This window comes from Rhipicephalus microplus, chromosome 1 (assembly GCF_043290135.1).
Source record: "Rhipicephalus microplus isolate Deutch F79 chromosome 1, USDA_Rmic, whole genome shotgun sequence".
In the NCBI taxonomy this organism is placed as follows: domain Eukaryota; kingdom Metazoa; phylum Arthropoda; class Arachnida; order Ixodida; family Ixodidae; genus Rhipicephalus; species Rhipicephalus microplus.
This window is the reverse complement of record NC_134700.1, coordinates 289,574,162-289,597,838: the sequence shown is the minus strand read 5'-3', so window position 1 is coordinate 289,597,838 and position 23,677 is coordinate 289,574,162. Positions and strand designations below refer to the sequence as shown.

At 48.1% G+C, this 23,677-nt stretch overlaps 1 protein-coding gene across 1 annotated transcript in view; it reads right to left on the bottom strand.

The window, feature by feature from the left end:
- Window positions 1-6,445: 6,445 nt before the first annotated feature.
- The window catches only part of tup (LIM1_Isl and LIM2_Isl domain-containing protein tup), a 184,413-nt gene continuing 167,181 nt past the window's right edge, over window positions 6,446-23,677 (bottom strand). The window contains exon 6 of the mRNA XM_037412135.2: window positions 6,446-9,243. Within this exon, the coding sequence (XP_037268032.2) occupies window positions 9,067-9,243 (177 nt within the window). The 3' untranslated portion in view covers window positions 6,446-9,066. The remainder of the gene's footprint in view (window positions 9,244-23,677) is intronic.

Here is a 23,677-nt window from a genome sequence, read left to right as displayed (position 1 = left end):
GCGATATAGCTAATACTGCGGCAAGGGAAAACTACATACCAAATACATCGCTTGGGACTACACGGTGCGCGCTGGGCATGCGTGTGCGCCTGAAAATAATCGACGCCGAGCGTAGCGCGGTGTCAATATTAGACCAACAGTCGGCGCTCGAGTGCGTTTTAATTGGAACGCTTTTTTTGAAAAGACCTACGGGGCGATCCGCGCATAACATGTAGGCATGTACCGCTCCCATGTTTGCCTATAGAGCTGCACTCGGCTTCTTGCCCGAAAAACCGCCCCGTGCACCCATCGAGCACTCTGTCTGTTGACTCTGACGTATCGCGCGAGTACGGCGCACATGCATAGTCGATGTTTGACTAAGGCAAGATTGGAGATCTTGGTTGTAGACCAACGAGTAATGACCGCTAGCTTCCCGGGCGCGCTTTCTTTTGTCGCAAGCTTGGCGCACGCTGGAACGAGATGGAAACGTGGCTTTTTGTTGGCCCAAGCTTTCGTAAGCGCGCGCACGGGAGTGGACATTTTGTATGCGCTGTATTATGGAGTGCCCAAGTAAGCGGCCACATCAGTAAAGCGTGGGGATAGTACTCTTCGATTCAAAATTATAATTTTTGCTTTCAGTTTTATCGCGTACATGGTTCCTTGTACCACGCCATTTCTCTCGTGGTTTCACTTCTTTTTTATTTATTTTACCAGTTCAGCGGTGCAATTCAATTTCTAATTTATAATCGGAACATTCTATTGGGCCAGTATGTTGTCTCTTGGGCCAATGCTAATGTTAAAACTGGTCTATATTAGGCCAATATTGGTCCAATACTGGTCGTTGTCTGCCTTGTTCCGCACTATCTGTAGCACTTTTTTTTTCTGTTTCTCATTTGTGTGCACCTTAATTGAACAGTGCACTTAATTGCTCATTTAGAAGCAGAGTGTTGTGGTCTCGATGTTTCAGAGCACTCCATAATGCTTAACCAGGCTCGATTTGTCTATTTGGTATTGTTACGTTACATAAACCCTCAAGAGAAAAAAAATCTGGCGAATTTTCTTTAAAAGAACTGTCGGGCGTTTGAAGCAGTAGATGCTCATGCCATCTACAGGACAGATCTGCCAACGCTATTCAAATCTGCGCAAGCGAACGAACATCTATCATAGGCAGTCTAATGCATTCAGAACCTTCTGGAAGTTCTTAAATGACGACTTGCCAACTCCTTGTTTATATTTTGTCTTGATTCTAGAGTTAGGCACGTGAGAGCATCAGTGTCTCACTTCGCTTCTCGATATTGTGTTCTCTTTTCCATGTTTTGGACCCTGAAACAATGATTTAGATGAACCCGTAAATTTCTTTCGCACTTTACTCTGCGTATAGAATGTTTCGAATATATTACACAAGCAGTAAAGAAAAATATTATAGTGTTTTCACTCGCAGTAATGATTAGACTCCTTTTAGACTGTATACTTGCCCCGCCGCGGTGGTCTAGTGGCTAAGGTACTCGGCTGCTGACCCGCAGGTCGCGGGTTCAAATCCCGGCTGCGGCGGCTGCATTTCCGATGGAGGCGGAAATGTCGTAGGCCCGTGTGCTCAGATTTGGGTGCACGTTAAAGAACCCCAGGTGGTCAAAATTTCCGGAGTCCTCCACTACGGCGTCTCTCATAATCATATGGTGGTTTTGGGACGTTAAACTCCACAAATAATAATAATAGACTGTGTATACTTTTTTAAAAAGCTACCGCATCTTGGCGTGGTCACTGGATGTACACTGTCGTCTTTTATGAAAGGGAACACGCGAACGCGTGGCCTGCGCTCTGCGACGGCTGCCTGCAGCACCATCAACCGACAGCAAAATAAAACACGTTCACCTTCAGCGTCATTTGTTGCCAAAAAAAATAATAATAACGAGTTATGGCCGGTAGACAAGCGCTGCTAGCTTGCACTCCATCTCGGCTCAAGCCTGTAGTGCGTAGTCCACTGCCAACATGTCAGACATTGTGCGCGACCACAGCGCAAGCAGCAGTAATCACCCGATATCGCTCGCCGCGCGAGCAATGAGGGAACGTAATCTAGCAGCGCTTGTCTACCGGCCATGAGTCGTTATCTTGCTTAGCCATAGATGACGCCAAAAGCGAACGTGCTTTCTTGACTTGCCGGTTGATGGTGCTGTAGGCAGCCGCCGCAGAGCGCAGGCCACGCGTTCGCGTGTTCCCTTTCGTAAAGGATGACAGTGTATACCTCTCACGAGCTTCGCGCGTGAGGGACAAGTCGGCCAAATATGACGCAAGAAACGTTCCTTTCGGCTCTGACCGAGCCGCCTTCGCTAACTTATCTCCTCGAGAAGCCCGCAAACCTGAAGCTTGTCCCGCATAACACGCGAACTGCGCAATTCAGGTACTCTACAAATACATGCAGGCAGGGCCACGGACGCGCGGTCGTACGTGTCGCGAGCATTTGCCAATCTCGAGGCCTAGCATTACGCTTTCTTTCCCTGTTGTTGGGTGCAGCGTTACTCGCGAAGCTCGCGCGGCCTGGGCGAGCAGTGTGGCAGCGACTTGTCACAGTGGCCGCGCCGCCCTGCAATCAGGCCTCTTTACTGGTCGAACTACTCAAGAAACGCCCAGGGCAGTTGTTGCTGCGGTTCTGACAATGTTGTTACGCCTCCGTCGGGTTTAGACAATGCGCGCGCGTCCGTCTAAGAAGCTGAGCGTCGCTTCTTGAAGTCCCCGCATGACGTGAACGTCAAAGTGAATCGGAACGAGCCCACGTCGGATGCCGCCCCTCGACGCGTCTCGAATGGTGTTGCTGCAGCGTATACCACAGCTGTCGAAATCTCGGAAAGCGGCAGGGCGTTTGATCTTGATTTTGTTTTTCCGGGTAGGCTGTAGTGCTAGGTTTGCGATTTTGGTGTTTTCCGCCCCGTGCAAATGCCGCGGTGGTCCTGTAATCCGCCGCTTTTCCTCGCCTCGAGAGACGACAGAGTGCAGTCAGGCATGACGTCAACGTTGCAGGCTTCTGCGTTGACTCGGGGAAGTTAAGAAAATAAGGTGGCAGAAGTTGGAGTAGCAGCCGGTCATTATCGCATCGCATATCACGTCGTACGCGGGGTCAGCTTAATTGAGTTTGACCAGCAAGTGTCTGGCTGTTCGAGTTAAGTTGTGGGCAAGTATTGTTGCCTTAACACTACACTTATCCGGCCCCTATGAACAAGTTTACCTCGCAACACCATTCTAAAGAATGCTCCTAATTTACACTATGACATATTCCGCCAAATAAGCAGCGTTCTGTTTGTTTTCAGCAACGATTTCCCGTGGAGTCGCCGGCCTTGATAAGTATATACAAGCTGACCTCGACAAAAAAGCCTTCGAGCAAGCACCCTTCGTTGATATTGGATAGCTGTCGCATAACTTTCTGAAGCTGCGTTGCTTTTTCGTCTCACTTTTTCTATTAGTTCGCGGCTGCTGCATCTCTGCTCCTATTAGCACTTCTACTTGCTACTGTACTCCCAGTTGATATCACCGCCATGAGTTTTCTTCTCTTTTAGATATTGCAGATAAGCGTTTGTTTTTCTTTTCTTTTCTTTAGTTTACGGAGACTCCGTCCTCTTCCTGTAGCCTCACATCCCCTCTGCATACATACAACACAAATTTTGGCTTCCCCCACAGCCTAATAAAATGCGTTGTAGTTTTCGATCGTCGGAAACCATCTGTCTCCGAATCAGCTGTGGATTGTTGGCCACATATAGCGTCTGGGGTAAAGGGGGGGGGGGGGGGGCACAGGCGAGGGGACTAAATTTCAGGGAGGTCGCTTGGAAAAACAGGTACACAACGCTGTCCATCAAGCAGCCGGTTGGTATAATAGGGTCGTCAGAATGCCCAGAAGCCGTTGGACAGCATTCGAAAGGCGCAGCGCCGACGAGTCGAGTCAGTATATTTCGATGACTTTTGAAGGCGACAGTAGTCGGTTGGCTGGCTCAAGATGGTTATCGTTTGTGGTCATCGCGCCGCCAGTCGTATAAAAGGCAGCCAAGTGACCGCGCGACAACAGAATTATGGGTTTGCCGCGGTTATGGGCACACCCCGATGCTTGATGTACGGATAAATGTGGCACAACTTATACAACGCTGACCTGTGTTCGTCCCCTGATTTATTCACCCTGAACACTGCAGTCGCAGACGTGGTCTTGCTGTCCTTCATAAATAGAAATCTATCGTGATGTTCCTAGCCGGTGGCCTTTTTTAAACAAGCCTAAGAGCATTGATAGTTATTATTAATATTATTATTATTATTATTATTATTATTATTATTATTATTATTATTATTATTATTATTATTATTATTATTATTATTATTAGAACGGATATGACTGCTGGCATTGATAAGTTGCGCAAGGCATATGAAGAAGAAATGTAATAATTTAAGTATATGCCTCCAGCTGCGCTTGGTACCTAAGCGCTATAGGCTTCACTGCTCCCCCTCCCTCGCCCCTGTCTCTCGATGTGTACCGCCCGTGAATCAAAGTATTCGTTGAAGCTCCAACATTGAAGTAGCCAGAAGTGTGGTTTGGGGTGTTTAGGCCCTCCCTACTTGAACTTTTTGCGACATATATATAGACACACACGGAAACAAACGCTCGAACATGCATTTAAGGATGTTTCGTCTTTGTAATTTTATATTTACAATATTTAAGCTTTTTCCTGCAGTCAATATGGCGTTTCGAGGTAGAATTCAACCAGTCCGAATTGGTTGCGTCGCTTATGATGATTAATCGTACCTAGTTTAGTGGGTCTTGTGCCAAGGGCATTGCGTATTTCGACAGCAACCGGTACAGATGCCCGAGTGGAAGAGCAGCAGCCTGCAGGAGTAGCACTACTTACCGTAGATCGCCAATGATGTGCTGATCGGGTAGCGGTAATATTAAGCCTCCTAACCATTTGAATTTTCTCAAGCCCCTAAAGACAGCTTCGCGAAAATAACATAAATGACAAATACAATGCAGAAAAATATTACGAGGTCTAAAACAAGATGACGGCTTAGCAGAATGTGCCTTAAAACTCCGAGAGCTACACGGATTTGTGGGCGTTCAGTGTGCTTTTTCATAGTGAAGACAGAACAGCTGACGTGAAGAGAGCACATTGCTCAACATGCAGCATCGTTTGTTGTCTGTGTTCAGGTTCGGAAGGCAGAGCTCAACGAAGTCTAAGCACACCCTCGATCTATAGTAGATAATGACAGAACTTGCACTCAAACATTTAATTAATTTGGTAGAGCAGTTACAACAGCCGCATAACACTTCTTTTTCAGGTATACATGTTTTGGTTATATAGTTCGGTTACTTAGCGCTAGCCGTAAAAGGCAGTGGCGCAGGACCAGCCGCTGCACTCAGCTCCACTCAACCCAAGATCTCCCTGTCACATCCTGGTGACGTAGCTGCCCCAGTGTTGCGATCCGCGTTCAGACAGATGACGGCGAAAGGCACAGTTCCGCTTTGAACCATGAGCAGCACACTCTCTTAAAAAAAATATTGACAGCGCATAACACAAGACAGACAGTATATTTTGCATCCGCCTTTACTGTCCTGTTTGCTAATCTTGCATGCGCTGTAAAAGCCTTCTGAATGAATCCTTATCAACTCACCAAAGCACCAATTCATGAACGTGTTGTCTGATGTGTTACATGACGTCTAACCTGCCTTTCTTCGTATGTGACGGTGTGCCAGTACTACAACGCAGCAGAAGCTTTTAAGCTCGACGGCAAAGTTGCGTGGGCGCAAAAATACGTCTTCTTGCTTTTTTGCGCATTAAATTACGTTTGCTTTTTCGAATGTTTCTATACACAAATTCATCAAGTGCTCTAGCTGATACAGTGCTCGACTGGACAAAATACAATGTTACGCAGTTTTTTTTTTTTTCAGCCTTTTCTCGTCAAGTCGAGACGGCATCAAGTCGAAGAGATGTCTTACCCATGGCCTCCACTATTTGTTGTTCTGGCCTGTCAGCACTCAGAGTAGGCTGTCTTCAATGTTTTCGATAATTCCAGCAGACCCAAAGATGTTTTTCGACGAAAATGTATCGTGGTTCAGCATATTTACCGTAGCATAAGCTTTTAGTCATGTTGTTTCTTACTCCTCTTCTTTTCTGTCTCTTTTCGTTCTATTATTCCCCTTTTCCCCCACTCCAAGTGTAGGGTAGCCAACCGAGCCAAGCTTGGTTAACCTCCCTGCCTTTCCTCTCTATTTATCTCTCTCTCTCTCTCTCTCTCTCCCCCCCCCTTGTAGGCGTTCTTCCCTTCGAAGATGTGGACTGCTTCTACACTCAGCTACCACACTTGTACAGTGTACTACACTGTACAATAAGACTAACATGCAAGTAAGGAAACAATAAAAGAGAACATGCAGTGATTGCTCGTAGAAGCAACCAATAAGTTTGAGCTTTGATTTTTTTCCGACAAAAAAGATTCATGGTCAGAGCATGTGTATTTTATTCTTCACATATCATTCTGAGACACCTCGCGTCTCGATGCATCACTATTTACAGAACTTTAAGCAACGCGGCACAAAACAAAACAATTCACGAGCCTTCAATGCACTTCATGCAAGGCGCAGGGTAATGGAAGAAAGACATCCTAATTTTGTAGCTTTAAGCTCACATAAAATCTTCAGTCACAAGCGCCGCCAAAATCACTGTTATTACTTACACAAACTCGTGCCAAAAAAAGAAAACTATTAACAAACTGAATATCTTGTCTTCTATTTTTGCTATTGTCACCACAGCAATGCATTGGATATTGTGAGCAGATGACCGTGTACCGTCCAGCAAGTAGCTGGACCCTTTGTGTGTGGGACTAGATTTTTTTGCCTCGTTCGAAATAGAATGGCGTATATGATCGAGTTAGAAGGCGCGTAAGTATAATTTGCCGACAGACCCAGCTCGCATCTCGAAATTCAAGTCTCATTCAAACATGAAACAATGCAGCTATGCGTGAGTCGTCGACAGAAGTCTGCTCGAGTTAATTGTTTTTACGAAGTACACACACAAACATTTTTTTCTGAACAAGCAAACACTTGCCGAAACAGTGAACATCTTATTTGGACTTTATGAGCCCGTATATTGCAGCCTTAGGCGCACATATCTAGGGGAAAAAAAACAAGCAGTACAACATAAGTGTTCTTCCCAGGATCCGTAAAAAAATATGCAACAGTCTCATCAAACGTAAACAAGACTCAAGCTTTCACAAATTCCAACCTTGCATCGAAAGCAGGCGAAACAATGACATTAGAATGGAATCGTGATGAAAAAAAAAAAAAAACACGGATAAGGCGCTGAACACAATTGAGATGGGCTATAAGCTTGGTACAGTCCTTGTTGCTATTTTTTTTTCACTTCTTCAACGAAGTTCGTAATGTTAAGACTCCCCCCTCATCTTATTAGATGACAGAGGGACTAAAAGCGATTAAACAAACATTGTTTTTCTCAACTTTTGCACGGTCACAGTCCGGTGTAGAGCTTCGTGACAAGTTGCGGTCAGTGAGTTCTGGTGGCCCAACTTGAAGGCCGCCTTATGACTGCTGGACAATAAATATAGGGATCCACACGACGAGCGGGTTGGGGAGGGTGTTGGGCAGCATAAACGACGTTTAAAAGGAGTTACGTCGCGATGAACGGATGCGGTCGATCGCTCTCGAAACACGTCGATATCGCTGACCGCTCTCGATCGCGGAGCTAAGACGCACACAGCCTCATGTATCCGGAATCGGTATGGCACCTTTGTTTTTCTTCTTCCACGCGCTTTTGTCGACATCTCTGGTCTTCACTCGACTCGTGCCGTGCTAATGTAGTTGTGCGAGTGGAGGCTACACAGTAGTACCTGCTCGAACGCTGATTCTAGAAACGAAAAAACGCAGCCGGTGATGTGCAGGTAGGACAGTTGTATATCTGCTCGAACCGGTGATGCAGCCGGTGATGTACAAGTATAGTTTACTGGGAAACCCGTTGCTGATGTTGCTATTCTTCACAGCCAGTAAACACTCTTGGCGTCATCCATGTATTGAGCGTTATACACAGTCTTGAATTTGGGCGTGCGTTTATATAAGCTTTTTCTTGCTTTTCTCACCCGTCGCGGTTGTGCAGCGGCTGCTGACTCTTATAAGTAGCTCGATTGATTCTCGGCCACGGCGAGCGCATTTCTGAGCAGGTGGTAATGCTATACGTCCATGTGCTTGAATTTAGGTGCACGTTAAAGAATCACAGGTGGACGAAATTTCCAGACCCTTTCACTGCGGCGTCCTTCAAAACCCAATTATGTTTCGGGGCGCCAAGCCCCGATAATTGTTTTACTATCTTTCTTTGTCGAACTTTTCAGGTACGACTATGCGGCTTTGATTAGCTTCCATCGGTACTGCCCGTTTCTTCGCTTTAGCGAGGTGACTGAAAACTGTTCGTAAATCCTCCGTCACGAGAAAAACCGCATGCGTGATCTGAGGACGCTGCTCCAGTTGCAAGCGAATTCAACCTCTTTCCATTGGGTGTCACTTATTTGACATATCCCTATCCTGGAATTTACTACCTCGGATAGTTAGCTCAGTGAGATGGGTGTCGCTGAAATGAAACAAAAATATAGTCTGGTCGACGCACACGCAAAGTCGACGCAAACGCAACCCCGGTTTTTCCCGTGCCTCGTTTTTCCCGTGCCACACGGTTTCTCCCGTGCCGCCTGCCTCGTCCCCACGTGCGGCCTACACGTATAAAACGACCATCGAAGCCCTCCCCTGTAGTGGCTAGTTGGCCTTGATTGGCTCCTCCGCTTCGCCAGCTTCTTGTTCTCCTGCGAGAACGGCTGGCGTTGTCGTAAGACTGCCCGTCTCTGCGTCAGGAGCCAGGGCGCACACCAGGCTGAAACGCCGGGCCGCCCGCTTGTTCTCCTGGCGTAGGGCCACCGCACTCTGTGCCTCCTGCGCGGCTTCACTGCAGTACATATGTACACTGGCGCGGCGGACGTCTTCGCGGCGGTGCAGGTCTTTTAAGGCCGCGGCGCGCGGTCCTGCTTTCGCGTCCTCGGACGACCCCTCGGGGAGGGCCCCGGAGGTCATTCGCTCGTGGGGCTGGACAGTTCGGAGGGCGTGCCGGGTAAGTGGCTGGAGTGGTGCGACGACAGGTTGCTGGGCGGCGCGCCTAGACCGTCGTCCGGGCACAGGTAGTGGCCGCCGGTACCCAGGGGTAGTACGCCCATGCAGCCGGGGTCACCCGTGTCGTAACCGTGCATCTGTGAACGAGAAAGACAGCGGGGACAGGTCACACGCTTGGAATACACATCGAAAGGTACAGCTCTGCTGCAGGACGCACGAAAAACGGCATGTCGTTAAGTGCCCCCCCCCCCTGTAAAATTTAGGATAATGCTGGGTGAAAAATATCAATCGGGAGTGACGAAAGCCGTGTTTGCACGGACATGCAGCCAGCGCGAATTGAAGTTTTTATATTTTCATACTTTGCGGCAACCGTTAGCGAATTTACAGCCTTACGATACCTGTGATCAAGTTGCCTAATAACGTTCATCACCTTCTATTGTTGTTGTGTCATTGTCACTTTTTTATTTGTAATTTATTTGTAATTGTATTGTAGCGTAGCGCCAGTGGTGGCCAGCCGGCTATAGAGAAAAAGATGACGAGCACTGCAGTGGCGCGAGGCGCGTTTGTCGCTTCTGGCTGGCTGCAGACGCCACGGCCGCCGCTCTACTTCGGCAGCTCGCTTCCTCCCTGAGTCGTCCTTTCATCAAACCAGTGACGACGGCACGTCAGACACCGTCACGCCGCTACATTATTAACCCCACTGCACGGACCATGAGTCCGCAGTATTGAATAAATAAATAAGTGAATATATAAAAAGAAACAGGCACGCAGCATACATTAGGGAGTTCGTTTTTTGAGGCTCAACATTCAACACTCTGCCAGAGCATTCAAACGTAGGACTGCCGTAAACAAAAAATAAGAGAGCGAGATAGAGAGATATATATTATGAGGCGTCAACTTGAAGAAGCGTCAACGCCCACGAAGTCTTGTTTGAGCAATCTTTTCTGGTTATATTATTTTCAGGTAATTTAGCGAGCATGCATTCATGGTTTTCTGTCTATGTTATTTCAAATACCATTGGTTGTTACGTTTAACAGTAATGAGTCTGTAGCAGGCCACACCACAGTTTGTGATGATGATGATGATGATGAATCCACAAACATGGCTCATACCCACTCATACAACAATGTCGACTTCCTCACTTTTTGTCGAAGCCACGTTTTCCAAAGTATATCAAACTATGCCTAATCAAAACCACACAATTTCAAAAAATTCACTTTTGCCAAGCTTCACGTTTAAATTTCCACCGAAGCTTAGTGAATACCGTATCGTTCTGATGCCTCTATAAGAATATATGTCTCACTTTATACGCCTCACAGTGTCAAGCCACGTAGACGGAGGTCAAGCGTTCGAATTTCGTGTTTCATTTGTTGTAACATTACATACAGTTACACTCACGTGCACAGCCTGATGGAGGAGACTTATCGATAACCGAAGGCCGATACGCATGCACTTCACTATCGCCTCCGGTACTCAGAAGCTTTTGCTTCGGAGTACTGGAGAAGCAGTATCGTTTGTTTATTTACTTCAAATGTTCGAATACCGCCTTGCTCCTCTTCCTCTGATTCAAAGGCGACGACGAGATTTGACACGGGAAAAAAAAAAAGAGCGTACGCTCTGCTGCCTCGATTCAGCCGAGCGTGCTGCCGCCAAGAGGGACATCCCGGAGGATTGCGAAGCGAATTAGCCCGATGCCGCGCACCGATCGCACTCGTCGCCAACTCCACTGGCGCGCGTATCAATGCGCAAGCGCCGCGCGGACGGACGTCCCGTACTTAACGGGCCGCGCACTCGGGAGTGCTCCACCAAGTGTGTGTGCCCGATGCAAACAACCGGCGTGGGAGGGCGCTGCGGCCGTCGCCAAATCCCATCCGGGGAGGACTCGTGTTTGCACCGCGACGCAAAAACCGCGTCGTCAATGGAACGCTAGTAGGGAAAAAAACGTAGTAAAAGAAAGGTAGGATGGGCTGAGTAAGCAAGCCTACTAACTACGCCGGCGAGCAAGAAGAGTAGCGGTGACGGAACTATAGTTTAGGCGAGGAGACGCGCGCTGTGGTTGAGACGGCAGTCGTGGGAAGCTTTTCGGATCGGAAAGCCAGGGGGAGAAGAGCCAGCGGAAGGCCGCCGCTATGTCAATGTAATTACCGGACGAGGCGCTCTGCAAGCATTGCGCGATTGCGTTCCGGGGAGAAGACGACCTACAGGCAACGCAATCCCCTTTCCCTTGCGGTGGTGAAGCGCGTGCACTCCAGAGGCCCTGCAGCGCAAACAGCCGCGTGTGCCGTCAGGCCTACGGTTGAATAATTAATGGAGGCCGCCGCCGCCGCTGATGGGCGAGAGGGCTCCAAAGAACGGCGAAAAAAAAAAAAAGCGAGAAAAAGCCGGACGGTTTCTCCTCCTAACGTACGTCCCTCGTTTCGTGGGCTTCCTCGCACAGCACTCACTGTTCGCTAAAAGCGTGCGCGGTCGAATTGCGCCCTCTTTTCTGTTTCCTTAGAAGCTCAATTCTGTTCTCACGAATCTTAAAAGTGAACTCAGAAGTGAAGAAAAAAAAATTTACATCGTCAGCCTTCTATATACCGGTGAATTTCGAGTTTGGAATGTGCCGTATTTTTTGCACGTAAGAAACAGTGACGACCTGAGGTTGTCCGTGGTGCAATATTTCTACGTTATAGCCGTAATAAGACCGCATGAGAAACTGATAGATAGACAACAGTTGTCACAGATTATCCCGGAGATTTTAGCCTGCGTGCCTCATCGCATATACACACAGATAATTCGTAGATCCGCACAGGTATACTCAAGAAAATTTACCTATAAAGAACTGTTCAGATGTGAACCTCGTACTAGGCTACTAACCAACTAACCATGGTAACGAGGCTACCAGTTGCGAAAATAGCGCTTAACTATCTCTGGGGGTTAAACAGAAAGCTGGTCGATCGCGATGTGTGACAGTGCATTTGATGCCGCTTTACACGACGCGTTTGCTTGTTACTGCACTGCTTCGTCTCTGAAAGGACGTACATATTCGTTATCGCAACCTGTTCAAGGTAACACGGCTGAAAATTGGTTTATTTAGTGTTTTTGTATTTGTTCGCGCCACACACTTAATCATTGCCAGGTCAAAAGCATTGCGACCTACACATGAATCACCGTTTTGCGAAATGTTATACTCTGCACAACAGACTTTTTTATGCACTAGTGCGCCCCGCCGCGGTGGTCCAGTGGCTAAGGTACTCGGCTGATCAATTAAATCCCGGCTGCGGCGGCTGTGTTTCCGATGGAGGCAGAAATGTTGTAGGCCCGTGTGCTCAGATTTGGGTGCACGTTAAAGAACCCCAGGTGGTCGAAATTTACGGAGCCCTCCACTACGGCGTCTCTCATAATCATATAGTGGTTTTGGGACGTTAAACCCCACATATCAATCAATGTGCACAAGTGCGTTCTTCGGGAGTTCCTTTGAACAACGTGGATAGACCTGAAGCACTGTGTGATCGCGTGTGAATGCTCCTGATTTAACGTCGTATACACAACTGCTTTAATGAAAACGTATCCTCACGATGCTTTTCTCGGGGTTCTAAAATAACACACAGACGGGTTTCGACCGTCAAAATGCATTTCCAGCATCCTATTGCATCACAATGAATGGCAATAGAAGCTGAGCTTCTTCAAAACCTTCTTGCTATGGAGCGCAGTCTTCAAGCCCTTTAAAAACTCCGGATAATCCAGTGATGATTCAACTCCAGAAAACACGAAAACCGTGCAGTGTTGCTGCGACCAGTGGCAATGCTCCCGCCCACTACACTACGTTTCGGGTGAGACTGGAGCAGCGGCTAGTGGGGAATCAGGCGGAGAGGGGGGGGGGGGGGGCGACCGGTCCTAGACCTGATCGCACAGGCAAGCAGGCGTCAGGACGCGACAGCATCAGCGAGCGGCGACACGGACACCCGTCGGCCGGGCACAGCGCTCGCTTTTACACGTAGGGCACTACGCCGGCCGGGGAAGGAAGGCGACGCCTCGAACCAATTTTCCTGTAGGGTCTTTCTCGTCACACCTCCCTCTCCCGCGCAGTGTCCTCGCCGGGAAGGCGCCGACGGACGCTGCAGACGTCGCGACGACGAGGCGACAGTCCTCGTTGTCGTCGTGGTTGCAGGACGCCATCTCCCACCGCAACCTGCCCGGCAGAGCCCCCCCTCTCCGCAGTTTCTGCCTCTAAAGATAGCAGAAGCGCCGATGGTCAGACGGAGGGTGCGCCGTATCTTTTACTCGTCTCTTTGCAACTCCGTCGCGTCCCACTCTAGCTCGAGCCTCCCCCTCCCTTCCCCACCTAACGCCGCGTCTCATTTACGAAGGAGGAACGTATACAACGTGGATGCGCGCAGTGGACGTCCTAGGTGCCCACCGTCCGAAGAAGCCGAACTCCTCTGCTTCGTGGTCTGTCGCCTTCGTTCTGCGCTCTTCCTCTCTGCCGTACGGTTTCTCATGCGTTATTTTTCATTTTCCAGTGCTTTTTTTTCTGTTGGGGTTCTTGTTGCTTTTTTTTTTATTTAGACCTCGTCGCGGCGGTCCCTTAACGATCGGGGAAGCCCAGGGCAATTGAGCGTGAGAAAACGACGCCTTTTTTTCTATGCGTATGAGCATAGATTAAACGGAAATTGTTTCTCGGTATTTACTCGGCTTATGACTTTTATTTTTTTTTTTGCTTCTTCTTAAAACCGTTATCGTGAGTCGGAATTTGTACGTTTTGTTTCTCTGAAGCTGAGCCGGTCATTTACTTTTTAGTGCAATAATATATCTCATCCTACTTTGTTTTGTTTTTGAAGAGGTTGTAGGCGCATGAACTAAAATACCGAAACAAACAAAAAGAATGGTAAAAAAATGGGTCATGAGCAAGTATACAGACCCATGTCATTCTTCGGTTTTGTGGTAATATGGGGAAACATCGACATCAAAATTAGAGAAATAGAAGGAGGATAAAAGAAATATAAAGACGTTAGCTACGGTTGTGTCCTCTTGGCTACCATACGTTGGGGATGGGAAAAAGGAAGAGAATATAAAACTTAACAGTTCTGTGATCTACAGTGGACGTTACCGTCCAATCGTACTTAAGCAGCCGTCTGCAAAAAAAAAAAAGAAAAGAAAACATGGTTTCAGCCGTGTACCTACGGTAAACAGGGTCACGTGCCTTGATCAGGACACGTTGTTCTCGACAGCAGCGCCCTCGGTGCGTGCAACATGCGTGCGAGTCGGCGATCGGAGAAGGGGCCCTTATAAAGAAATCGCCACTCTCTTTCGGCCCCTTCCGTTCAAAGCCGTCCGTCACCGTGCGTTTTCTCGTCGTTTCTTTTGTTCTCTTGTATAAATTTCTTTACTTCCCCCGCTACACATTTGCTGGCCGGCCGGCCGCTTTGTTTTCCGAAGTCCATCAGCGCTGGCTCGGACACCTCCTGTCGCTGACATCTCGTCCCGAGTTGTTTGCGCTCGTGCGTGGACGTCGGTCTGTCTCCTCTTTAGGTATCCCGGGGGAGAAGCATGTTTGGAGCATGAGAGGAGGGACTCTTGCACTCGCGAGTTGAGTATAGGCTTTTTTTTTCTTGCTACAGTTTTTTTCTCCCGGGTGTACGTGGTTTCCTCTCTTTTCCCAGGCTCCCCTTTGTAGCTTCTTTCCTTTCGCTGCCTCGTTTGTTGCGCGCCTTTGTTGTTTTCACTTTTTGCTTTCGCTTAGTTCTCTCGCCGCTTCCTTCCGACGGCCTGGTCGCGGCGGTGGTTTGGCAAACATCGCCGAAAGAGGCGACCGGCGTGCCGTGCCACCATCGCTCGCTCGCGCCAAGGCTGGCCGAGGGCAAACAGCACCGCCACACACCATCGATCCGCGTGGCAGCCGCCAACGAGGCAATGGCGTGAGCGCCAGGCCCGCCGCCATATCTTTTCCCGCATTTTGTTTGTTTGTCGCTCATTACTGGCCTCCACTGCTTTCGCATCTCGCCGTATTCGGAAATGCGTTTCGTTTATCATGTTTCCGTCTGTTCTCCTACTACTTCGTCTGTTTTGTATCTTACGATGCCCATTGATCATTTTCTTTAGGTCTTACGACACGGTGTTGTGTTTTTTGTGTGTGTTTTGTTTTTTGTTTTTAGAGTACCAGGAATGAGACTGTCCATTCTGCAGTCTAATAAGACCGCATCCAACTTTTAATGTCGCGCAATGGAAACTCTGTGCACTGGGTTTTATCGTTAATTGAAACAGCATTGCTGTGTCACGAAGATAAATGGTTTCAATAAAAAAAAAGTTAACACATTCACATGCAAGAACGACGAATGTTTTCTGTGATAAATATACTATATATTAACTTACACCTTGAACTTTAAAGGCTAAATGGTGACCTGACAAGTAACGTTAAGCAGACACCTTTCTTCAATTCCAATAACGCCCGGGTACGTTCAGTGCAGCTGTGCACGCAGCCGTAACTTCAATGATCTCGAGCTCACGTTGTTTGGGGTAACATTCTCCCGCGCACTGTAGGCATCTTAGATCCGGCGCCAACGACTCTTCCGTACGCAGCCTCTAAGCTTCAAAGACAAGTTCGGGGCAGTGGCTGACAAAAAAAAAAGGACCGTCTCCTCGAAGGGAACCCTGATGGGATGCGAATCAACAGCGGTGCGCACGGCGTTCGTCCGGTTGAAACGGGCATCGACGTGCGTGCTGGAAGAACAGTTTGAAATCAAATTTGGTGTAACGTTTACTGGGATAAACGTTTGTTTGAAACGCTAAGACACGAGAGACAAGTTGGGTTTCGTGCGAGTTTCATCGCATATAAACGAGCCGAAAGAGTCATCATCATCATCATCAGCCTGACTACGTCCACTGCAGGACAAAGGCCTCTCCCATGTTCCGCCAGTTAACCCGATCCTGTGCTTGCTGCTGCCAATTTATACCCGCAAACTTCTTAATCTCATCTGCCCACCTAACCTTCTGTCTCCCCCTAACCCGCTTTCCTTCTTTGGGAATCCAGTTAGTTACCCTTAATGACCAGCGGTTATCCTATCTACGCGCTACATGCCCGGCCCATGTCCATTTCCTCTTTATTTCAACTATGATATCCTTAACCCCCGTTTGTCCCCTAATCCACTCTGCTCTCTTCTTGTCTCTTAAGGTTACACCTACCATTTTCCTTTCCATTGCTCGCTGCGTCGTCCTCAATTTAAGCTGAACCCTCTTTGTAAGTCTCCAGGTTTCTGCTCCGTAGCTAAGTACCGGCAAGATACAGCTGTTATATACCTTCCTCTTGAGGAATAGCGGCAATCTACCTGTCATAATTTGAGAGTGCTTGCCAAATGTGCTCCACCCCATTCTTATTCTTCTAGTTACTTCAATCTCGTGGTTCGGCTCCTCGGTTATTACCTGCCCTAAGTAGACATGGTGTTCTACAATTCGAAGTTTACTATCACCTATCTCGAAGTGCTGCTCTCTTCCGAGGTTGTTGTACATTACTTTCGTTTTCTACCGAAAAAGTAGACACATTTAGTTGCGCGTCCGCAGCAGCCGTATGGACGCAGCTTCCCATTGCGAATGGCTGGCAGGCTGCGTCCATACGGCTGTTGCAAACGCGCAACTAAATCTGTCCAGTGTTTCCACTCGACGTGCGGTCAAGTGTTGCAGGCGGTGGAGAAGGTGAAGCGAGAGAGAAGTGTGTTGCGAGTGAGCGGAGGGTCGGCAGCTGCTGCGGGTGAGGGAGAGAGTGACGTTAACGCGCAGCCGTGACTTGACCTATTTGGCACCGCTCCAACACCTGCCGCGATGGGGTTGGCGCGGGCGTACGGGACAGCGTTACACAGGCTAGTCAAAGAGCTGCTTTGCATCCAAGAAACTTGAACTACACAGCGACCCTCTCAACCGACTCTGTTTCTCTCGCACAGAATAATATCAACCTGACGAGGACCAACACGATCAAGATCTAGATCACTTTGTCGCTTGTCTCGCGTCTAAGCATTCAAGTCTTCACATACGCAGCACTTGTACGAATGGCCGTCCGTGTGACTTCTGGATGTATACATTCTGTTTCCTGCGGCTTATCTAACGATTCGCGTGTTTACACACCTACAGACTAACCTTCCTGCAAATTCCAACGTACTTGCCTGACGAACAACGTACTTGCCTGACAACGTGACTTGCGGACAGAACCGCTATTTTCGAAATATCGCATGCTCAAAGCAAGCCAGATTTACTATTTTAAGTTATTTCAGTACATAAAACGGAATAGACTCTATCATTCGCGGGATTCTCGTGGTTCTCTGTACGATTTTCGTACTTACGCAAGAAGGACTCCGAAGACTCGAACGATCTGTGGACGACAACACTCATCTTTTCAGATACCCACGTTTTTAAACAAAACCTACAGCCTCCTAGATATAAATTGTACAGTTTCTAAGCATACGATCAGGATGGTATTGATTGAAAACAACACTGAATTTTCTTGACTATCGTTCTAGGTGTCCTCTTTGCCTAAGTAGTATCTGATGCTTTTTATGTGTGTGTTCTTTTTCCTATGCTTCCCTGTGTATATTGTTATTTTTGTATATCTCTTGCAATGGCGATGAGAAATCACAACTTATATCTATTGATATTTAAAACATTACGAAGGTTATGTATATATTTGTTTACTAGAAATAACATTTTATTACTATTGTATGTGTTACAGTATTTCAACATGTAACTTTTGTATTTTTGTATATTTTTGTATTTTTTTCTGTATCCTGCAAAATTCTTATGACAGCCTGTCTGCCTCGCTGTATTTGGAGCAAAGGCCCTTAGTCAGGCTTTCAGCCTTTTACCTTCGCTCCATTTTCTGTACTGGTACAGAAAGAAACAAATAAAGAAAGAATAAAGAAAGAAGACCACACAAATTAGCTGTAATTTACATCACACGGGCCTCTGTTTTTCCCTTTAGGTGCTTCGACTTGACGAGGCACAGCCGTCCGGTACAGAGTCATTAACTGTCTCAGTGTTCGCTTGAAGACAACAGTAAGCGAGAGGAAGATATTAAGGGAAATAGAGAGATAAAGAAACAAAGCCAGTGCATTGTTCTCTCTCACTGTATCTAGTTTTTACATGACGCCATGGTCCGAATAGTGTGGATAAAACAGAAATGCTACAATATGCGCCATCTCAACTCTACAGGTGCTTCTGATGGTCGTACGGTCGAACGAGGCAAATAAATATTGTTGTCTTCCTTCCGACTCTTACACTGCGTCCACGCGTTCGGATGCTACAGTTTGTGTCGCGCAGGCGGAAAGTGTCATCGTGCTTCAGTAACCTGCGTCAAAGTTCCCACTTGAAAAAGAAAGAAAGAAAGAAAGAAAGAAAGAAAGAAAGAAAGAAAGAAAGAAAGAAAGAAAGAAAGAAAGAAAGAAAGAAAGAAAGACTCGATTCTGAAATTTCTTGATGCCGTTTCCGAGTAATTATGCTCGCTATGTTTGCGTCGCGCAGGCGGAAAGTGTCATCGCGCTTCAGTAACCTGCGTCAAAGTTCCTGAAAGGGAAAGAAAGAAAGAAAGAAAGAAAGAAAGAAAGAAAGAAAGAAAGAAAGAAAGAAAGAAAGAAAGAAAGAAAGAAGTACAGACAGACTCGACTCTGAAATTTCTTGATGCCGTTTCCGAGCAATTATGCTCCGTTAATTGGTTTCACAATTACAAACCTGTGTCATGCGTAATTGCATGCTGACATAATTTGCAGGCATGGCATGACGATAGTTAAAGCGCGAGAACGAAACGACGACACAGAGACAAGAAGGACACTAAGGACACGAGCGCTATAACTATCGTCATGCCATACCAACTAGCCCAAGCTGCCACACTTGCAAGCATGGGTCACAACCACAAAGACGAATAAAGATGAAGGGTACGAGCTAAACGGCGCAGGGACCAATTAACGTTACTTCCCAAATTCCAGCTGATTATGTGCACTTACTTACCCGCTGCTCTACGGCTTTAAAACAATGGTCGCCAAGAACCATATACTTACTATGTGAATGCTGTAAGCGTCTGATGATGTTAGGAAAATCAACCTAATGATGTCAGGATAATCAACCTCGCCCCGGGATAAAATGCCGCCGATTTCCTTGAATGGCACTGTTCTCCCTCCAACGCGTCTATATTCTCCGCCCCATATGAAATTTCACGCCGTATTCATATTCGCGAATGAAAGAGACGAACCAACGACTCGGTTTTTTTAAGCAAGTCACTGGCGGCGAGAGGGAACGGCTGAAGCATGTATGCAGATATGCTAGGTCCATACTGTTTTCAACGGCACCCGCACCATGCGTTGGCAAGACAACGACTGATGGACGCGCTGCTCCGTTAAATCGATATTTCCACACACTGTTGTGGCCGGCGCCGGAGCTGAAGAGGGAGCGGCGCTCCTTTAATCTTCAAACAAGTAACCGAACGACCGGCTGCCTACTGTTAGGACCGGCGCCAGGTCTGACAATGGATCGGCGTTCCTTTTGATGTTCCTTTTTAGTCGCCAAACGGGTTGGCGGCCTGTGTCCGCCATGTATTGTTCCCCCCTGGCCGGAGGGTGCGGCGTCTTGCCGCCACGACACCGTGAGCAGTTCGGGAGACCACAAGTGCAGCTTCTTCTTTGGAAGATGACGGCGGCGGCGGCGGCCGGAAATCGTCCCGCTAATTGAACGAGTCGTTCGGCGACCATTTGAAGCTTGTTTACGGCGGCCCTTTCGATGGATGCAGTCATCAACTTCAGACCCCTCGCCCAGCGACACCCCTTGACGAGGAGGAGCCACGTTCGTGCCACATGGCCGTGCAGTGACCACGCTTCAATTTTGAACGTTCACGTGGACCGTGCGTGCTCGTCACCCTCGCGGGTAATGTGTGATCCGTGGTTGGACGGTGCCCTCTGTACGCGGTCCCCGATCTAGGGATCTGGGGAGGACAGACCCTTTATAATGAGCCCCCACGGCTCATTCGGTGTGCTTTTTTTCGAGAAGAGAACCAGGCAGAACAGAGCAGAACCGAGCAGAACCATGTAGAACCAAGCACCATGGAGCGCTATGTTAGGAGTCATGTAGAGGCCTGCCACGTTTGAGGGCTCACCGTGTAGGGAGTTCGCAATGTATATATTGTAAATAAACCCTCTTCAAGTCTCTCTTCCTCCTGCCTCGACAACTTCATCCCGGACCCCCGGTGTCTGGAAACCCCGGTCGCAACAGCTGGTGGCAGCGGTGGGATACGAGTCTGCGACGGAGAGCGACATGTACCGGAGGCCAGCCGAAAGCCCTGGAACTCGGCGGGATCGAAGCAGCGTACCACCACCGCACGTAATGGGGTGAGTGCCTGGCTTTGTGCTTGAGATATATCGAGTCTTTTAGCCTAGATTCGTTAAAAGATAGATATAACCAACAACTGCCTGGCCACTGTGGTTGTTATCTCAGCACAAGGCAGCACTGGATGATTATCTGAGCAAGTACGCTAAAGCAGGAAAGCTTAGATGATTCAATAGGAACAAGTGGTAATGTTTCAAAATTTCTAAGGGTACGTTGCGGGTTAAATTTTAGGATGTTGTAAAAAGCAGGAGTGAAAAATTAACAAGAAAAAGTAGAGAGGAATGTTGGCCACGTAGTGCTACTTGGGTGCTTAAGCTTGTGGTCTCCGCTGTGAGATTTGCCAGGCTTCAATTTCTCTAGACCCAGAATTGAAACGCTGGTGGGTTTGTGTTTTGTCACAGCTGAGCCAAAGCAAAGTAGTCGCCATGGATCTTACGAGATTGACAAGAGAGGACCTGCTGAACCTGTGTTGGGATCTGGAGCTAGATTTTAATGATGATATGCCTGCTTCTAAACTCCGCGAAGTGATTCTCGAAAGCAATAGTGACAATGAGGAAATCGAGCACTTCGGGAATATGTACTTATTGGACCAGGAGGAGGAAGTACAAAGGGCGCAAAGAAAGGAAAGATGGCGCCAGGAGGAATTGGAAGCTGAGCGCAGGCATGAAGAACATATAAAAAGGATGCAGGAATTAGATGAAGAGATAGAAAGGCTTAATTGTGAATTGGTGGCATTGCAGCAGAGTGGTCAATCCATAGATGTAGCGCACGAACGGTGCGATGTAGCGGCGGTGCCATTTAAGACCGAAGCGAAGGCTACAGGTCAGACATCTGTAGATGAAGTGCACGAACGGTGCGACGTAGCGGCGGTGCCGATTAAGGCCGAAGAGAGGGCTACAGGTCAGAAATTTGCAGATGTACCGCACGAACGGTGCGTTTCAGCAGCGGTGCCGTTTAGGGCCGAAGAGAGTGCTGCGGGTCTGATATCTGTAGATATAGCGGCGGTGCCGTTTGAGGCCAAAGAGAAGGCTAGTGCCTGTAAGGGAATGGAACAGGTTTTAACCCATTCTGAGGGAAAAGAGCTCGCGGTCACAGCAGGGTGTGAGGGTTCCGTGGTGGTGGAAACGAAGTTAAGATTAACAGAGTGTTCCATCGAACCTTGCAGCCCTGTAGACCATGTTGATGAGCGTCAGAGGCGGACGAAAGGCTCCAGGTTTGGCACCAAGGAATGTGCCAAACGGAGAAAGCGTCCGAAAAACAGAAGCGCGGCAAGGCTCGCGATCAGCGCGGCGCGTTTGACGAGGACCTTCAAACGGCGTGGCGGATTTGCGAGAAAAGGCCCGTTGTCTTCTCTGACTGGCTTAAATCGCATGCGTCTGAGCGGCCGGAGAGTAAGGAACAGAAGTGCGCAATCTACGCGGCCGCGGTCTAACGATGAACTGATAGGCAATCATCAGGACTGGGCGCGCGAGATGGCGGAGGAGCATATCGGTGATGAAGAACGTCAGAGTAGGACGAAAGGCTCCCAGGTCCGCACAAAGAAGCGTGCACAGGGGAGAAAGCGTCCGAAGGGCAACAAAAAGGCAAAGCTCGAGATGAGCACAACGCGTTTGAGTAAGGGTTTCAAACGGCGTGGTAAAATCGCGAGAAAAGTGCTGTTGTCATCTCTGACGGGTCTGTATCGTATGCGTCCGAACCGCCGGAAAAGAAAAGCGCATCGTACGCGGCAGTGTTTGAAGGATAGATTGCTAGGCAATTATCCAGACAGTCCGCGCGAAAAATCAGATGAGCATGTGGGTGCTGGTGAGCATCAGAGATGGGCGAAAGGCTCCGTAGACGGCACCAAGAGACGTGCAAAACGGAGAAAGCGCCGTAAAAACAGGCAGGCAAAAATCGCGACGCGTTTGAGGAATGTATTCAAATGGCGGAGCGAAATTTCAAGAAAGTTGCCGTATCGCAAGCGTCCAAGCGGCCAGAGAACAAAGAAAAGAGAAGCGCATTGTGTGCGTAAGTGGTCGAGGGGCAAGAGACCCTTCCGTTGTTCTCGCGGTGCATTGGACGGGGTGCGGGGCAAAAGAGTCGGTGGTTTTCGAGGGGCAGGAAGCGACAGCAAGTCGGCTTCGAGGAACGTCGCGGGGTTCGGTAGCAGGGCGATTGACGCGTGTTGTAGACCCCGCTTCTCGAGAAAATCGTTCCGGGCGCGACCACCGCGAGTTCGACTCAGAGTTGTTGCGAACAGCTGTTAGCCTCTCGGAAAACGTCGACTCGGGACTGTTGAAAGGAACATTTTGTTTGTTTTTGTGATTTTGTAAATAACTCGTTTGTACTTTGTTTTCGTTAGCGCTCTATCATTTTGGTAGCCTATATGCGTTGTATAAGATCTATTGGAAGGATAGTGACACGCATTAGAGCGTACAGAATTAGGCGTTTGTCATCGGCACCGGAGTTGGTTTGTATGCGTCCGAGCCGCCGGACAAAACGAAAAAAAAAAAAAGCACGTTGGGTAGAAAGGCAGACCCTTTCGTCGCTCTATCGACGGCATGTTTGATGGACTGCGGGAGTGCGAGGTACTCAGCGAGAGTAAGAACGCAGGTTGTCAGCGCAGAGCTTTGCGGGGGTCGGAGGCGAAGCGAATGGGTTTTGCCATTGTTCCATTTCCCGTTCGCCTAGAAAGACCCACAGGACGCGACACCGCGCGTTAGTCCCAAAAAGGAGTAGACATCCGTGAGCTTTTGACGATGGTCATTAGTGGATTTATTTTGTTTTGAAATTTGCTTTTGACTGTTTAAGTTGTTTTGGATTTTAATGTGTTTTTTAAGAATCTCGTCTACCAAATAGTGTTTAGGTAACACATTTTTTGGTTTTGTTCATTTCTTGGGCGTTGTACGTTTAGCTAAGGTAAGCGTTGTGCGATTGCATAAACGACACGCATAGGAGCCTGCGTCATGGTAGATACGTGTAAATGAGCAGGAGCAACGTTATGAACTAATTATGACTGAGCGTAGAGACGCAAAGTTATTGCTTGCGAGATTTTTCAGGATTCATGCGAAACTTTTTTTGTTGTTCATTTAATGTTTTGTTCGCATGTGTCCGGTGTGTAAGAAAAGCTAGCTCGTGAGTTTATATGTATGCTTTGTGAAAGTGGCAACAGCAAGGGAACGGTTAGGTGGTATCTCCTCCAGGCAGGCGCACTGTGATGTGCGTTTGCGGATGTATAATAAAGATGTTCCTAAT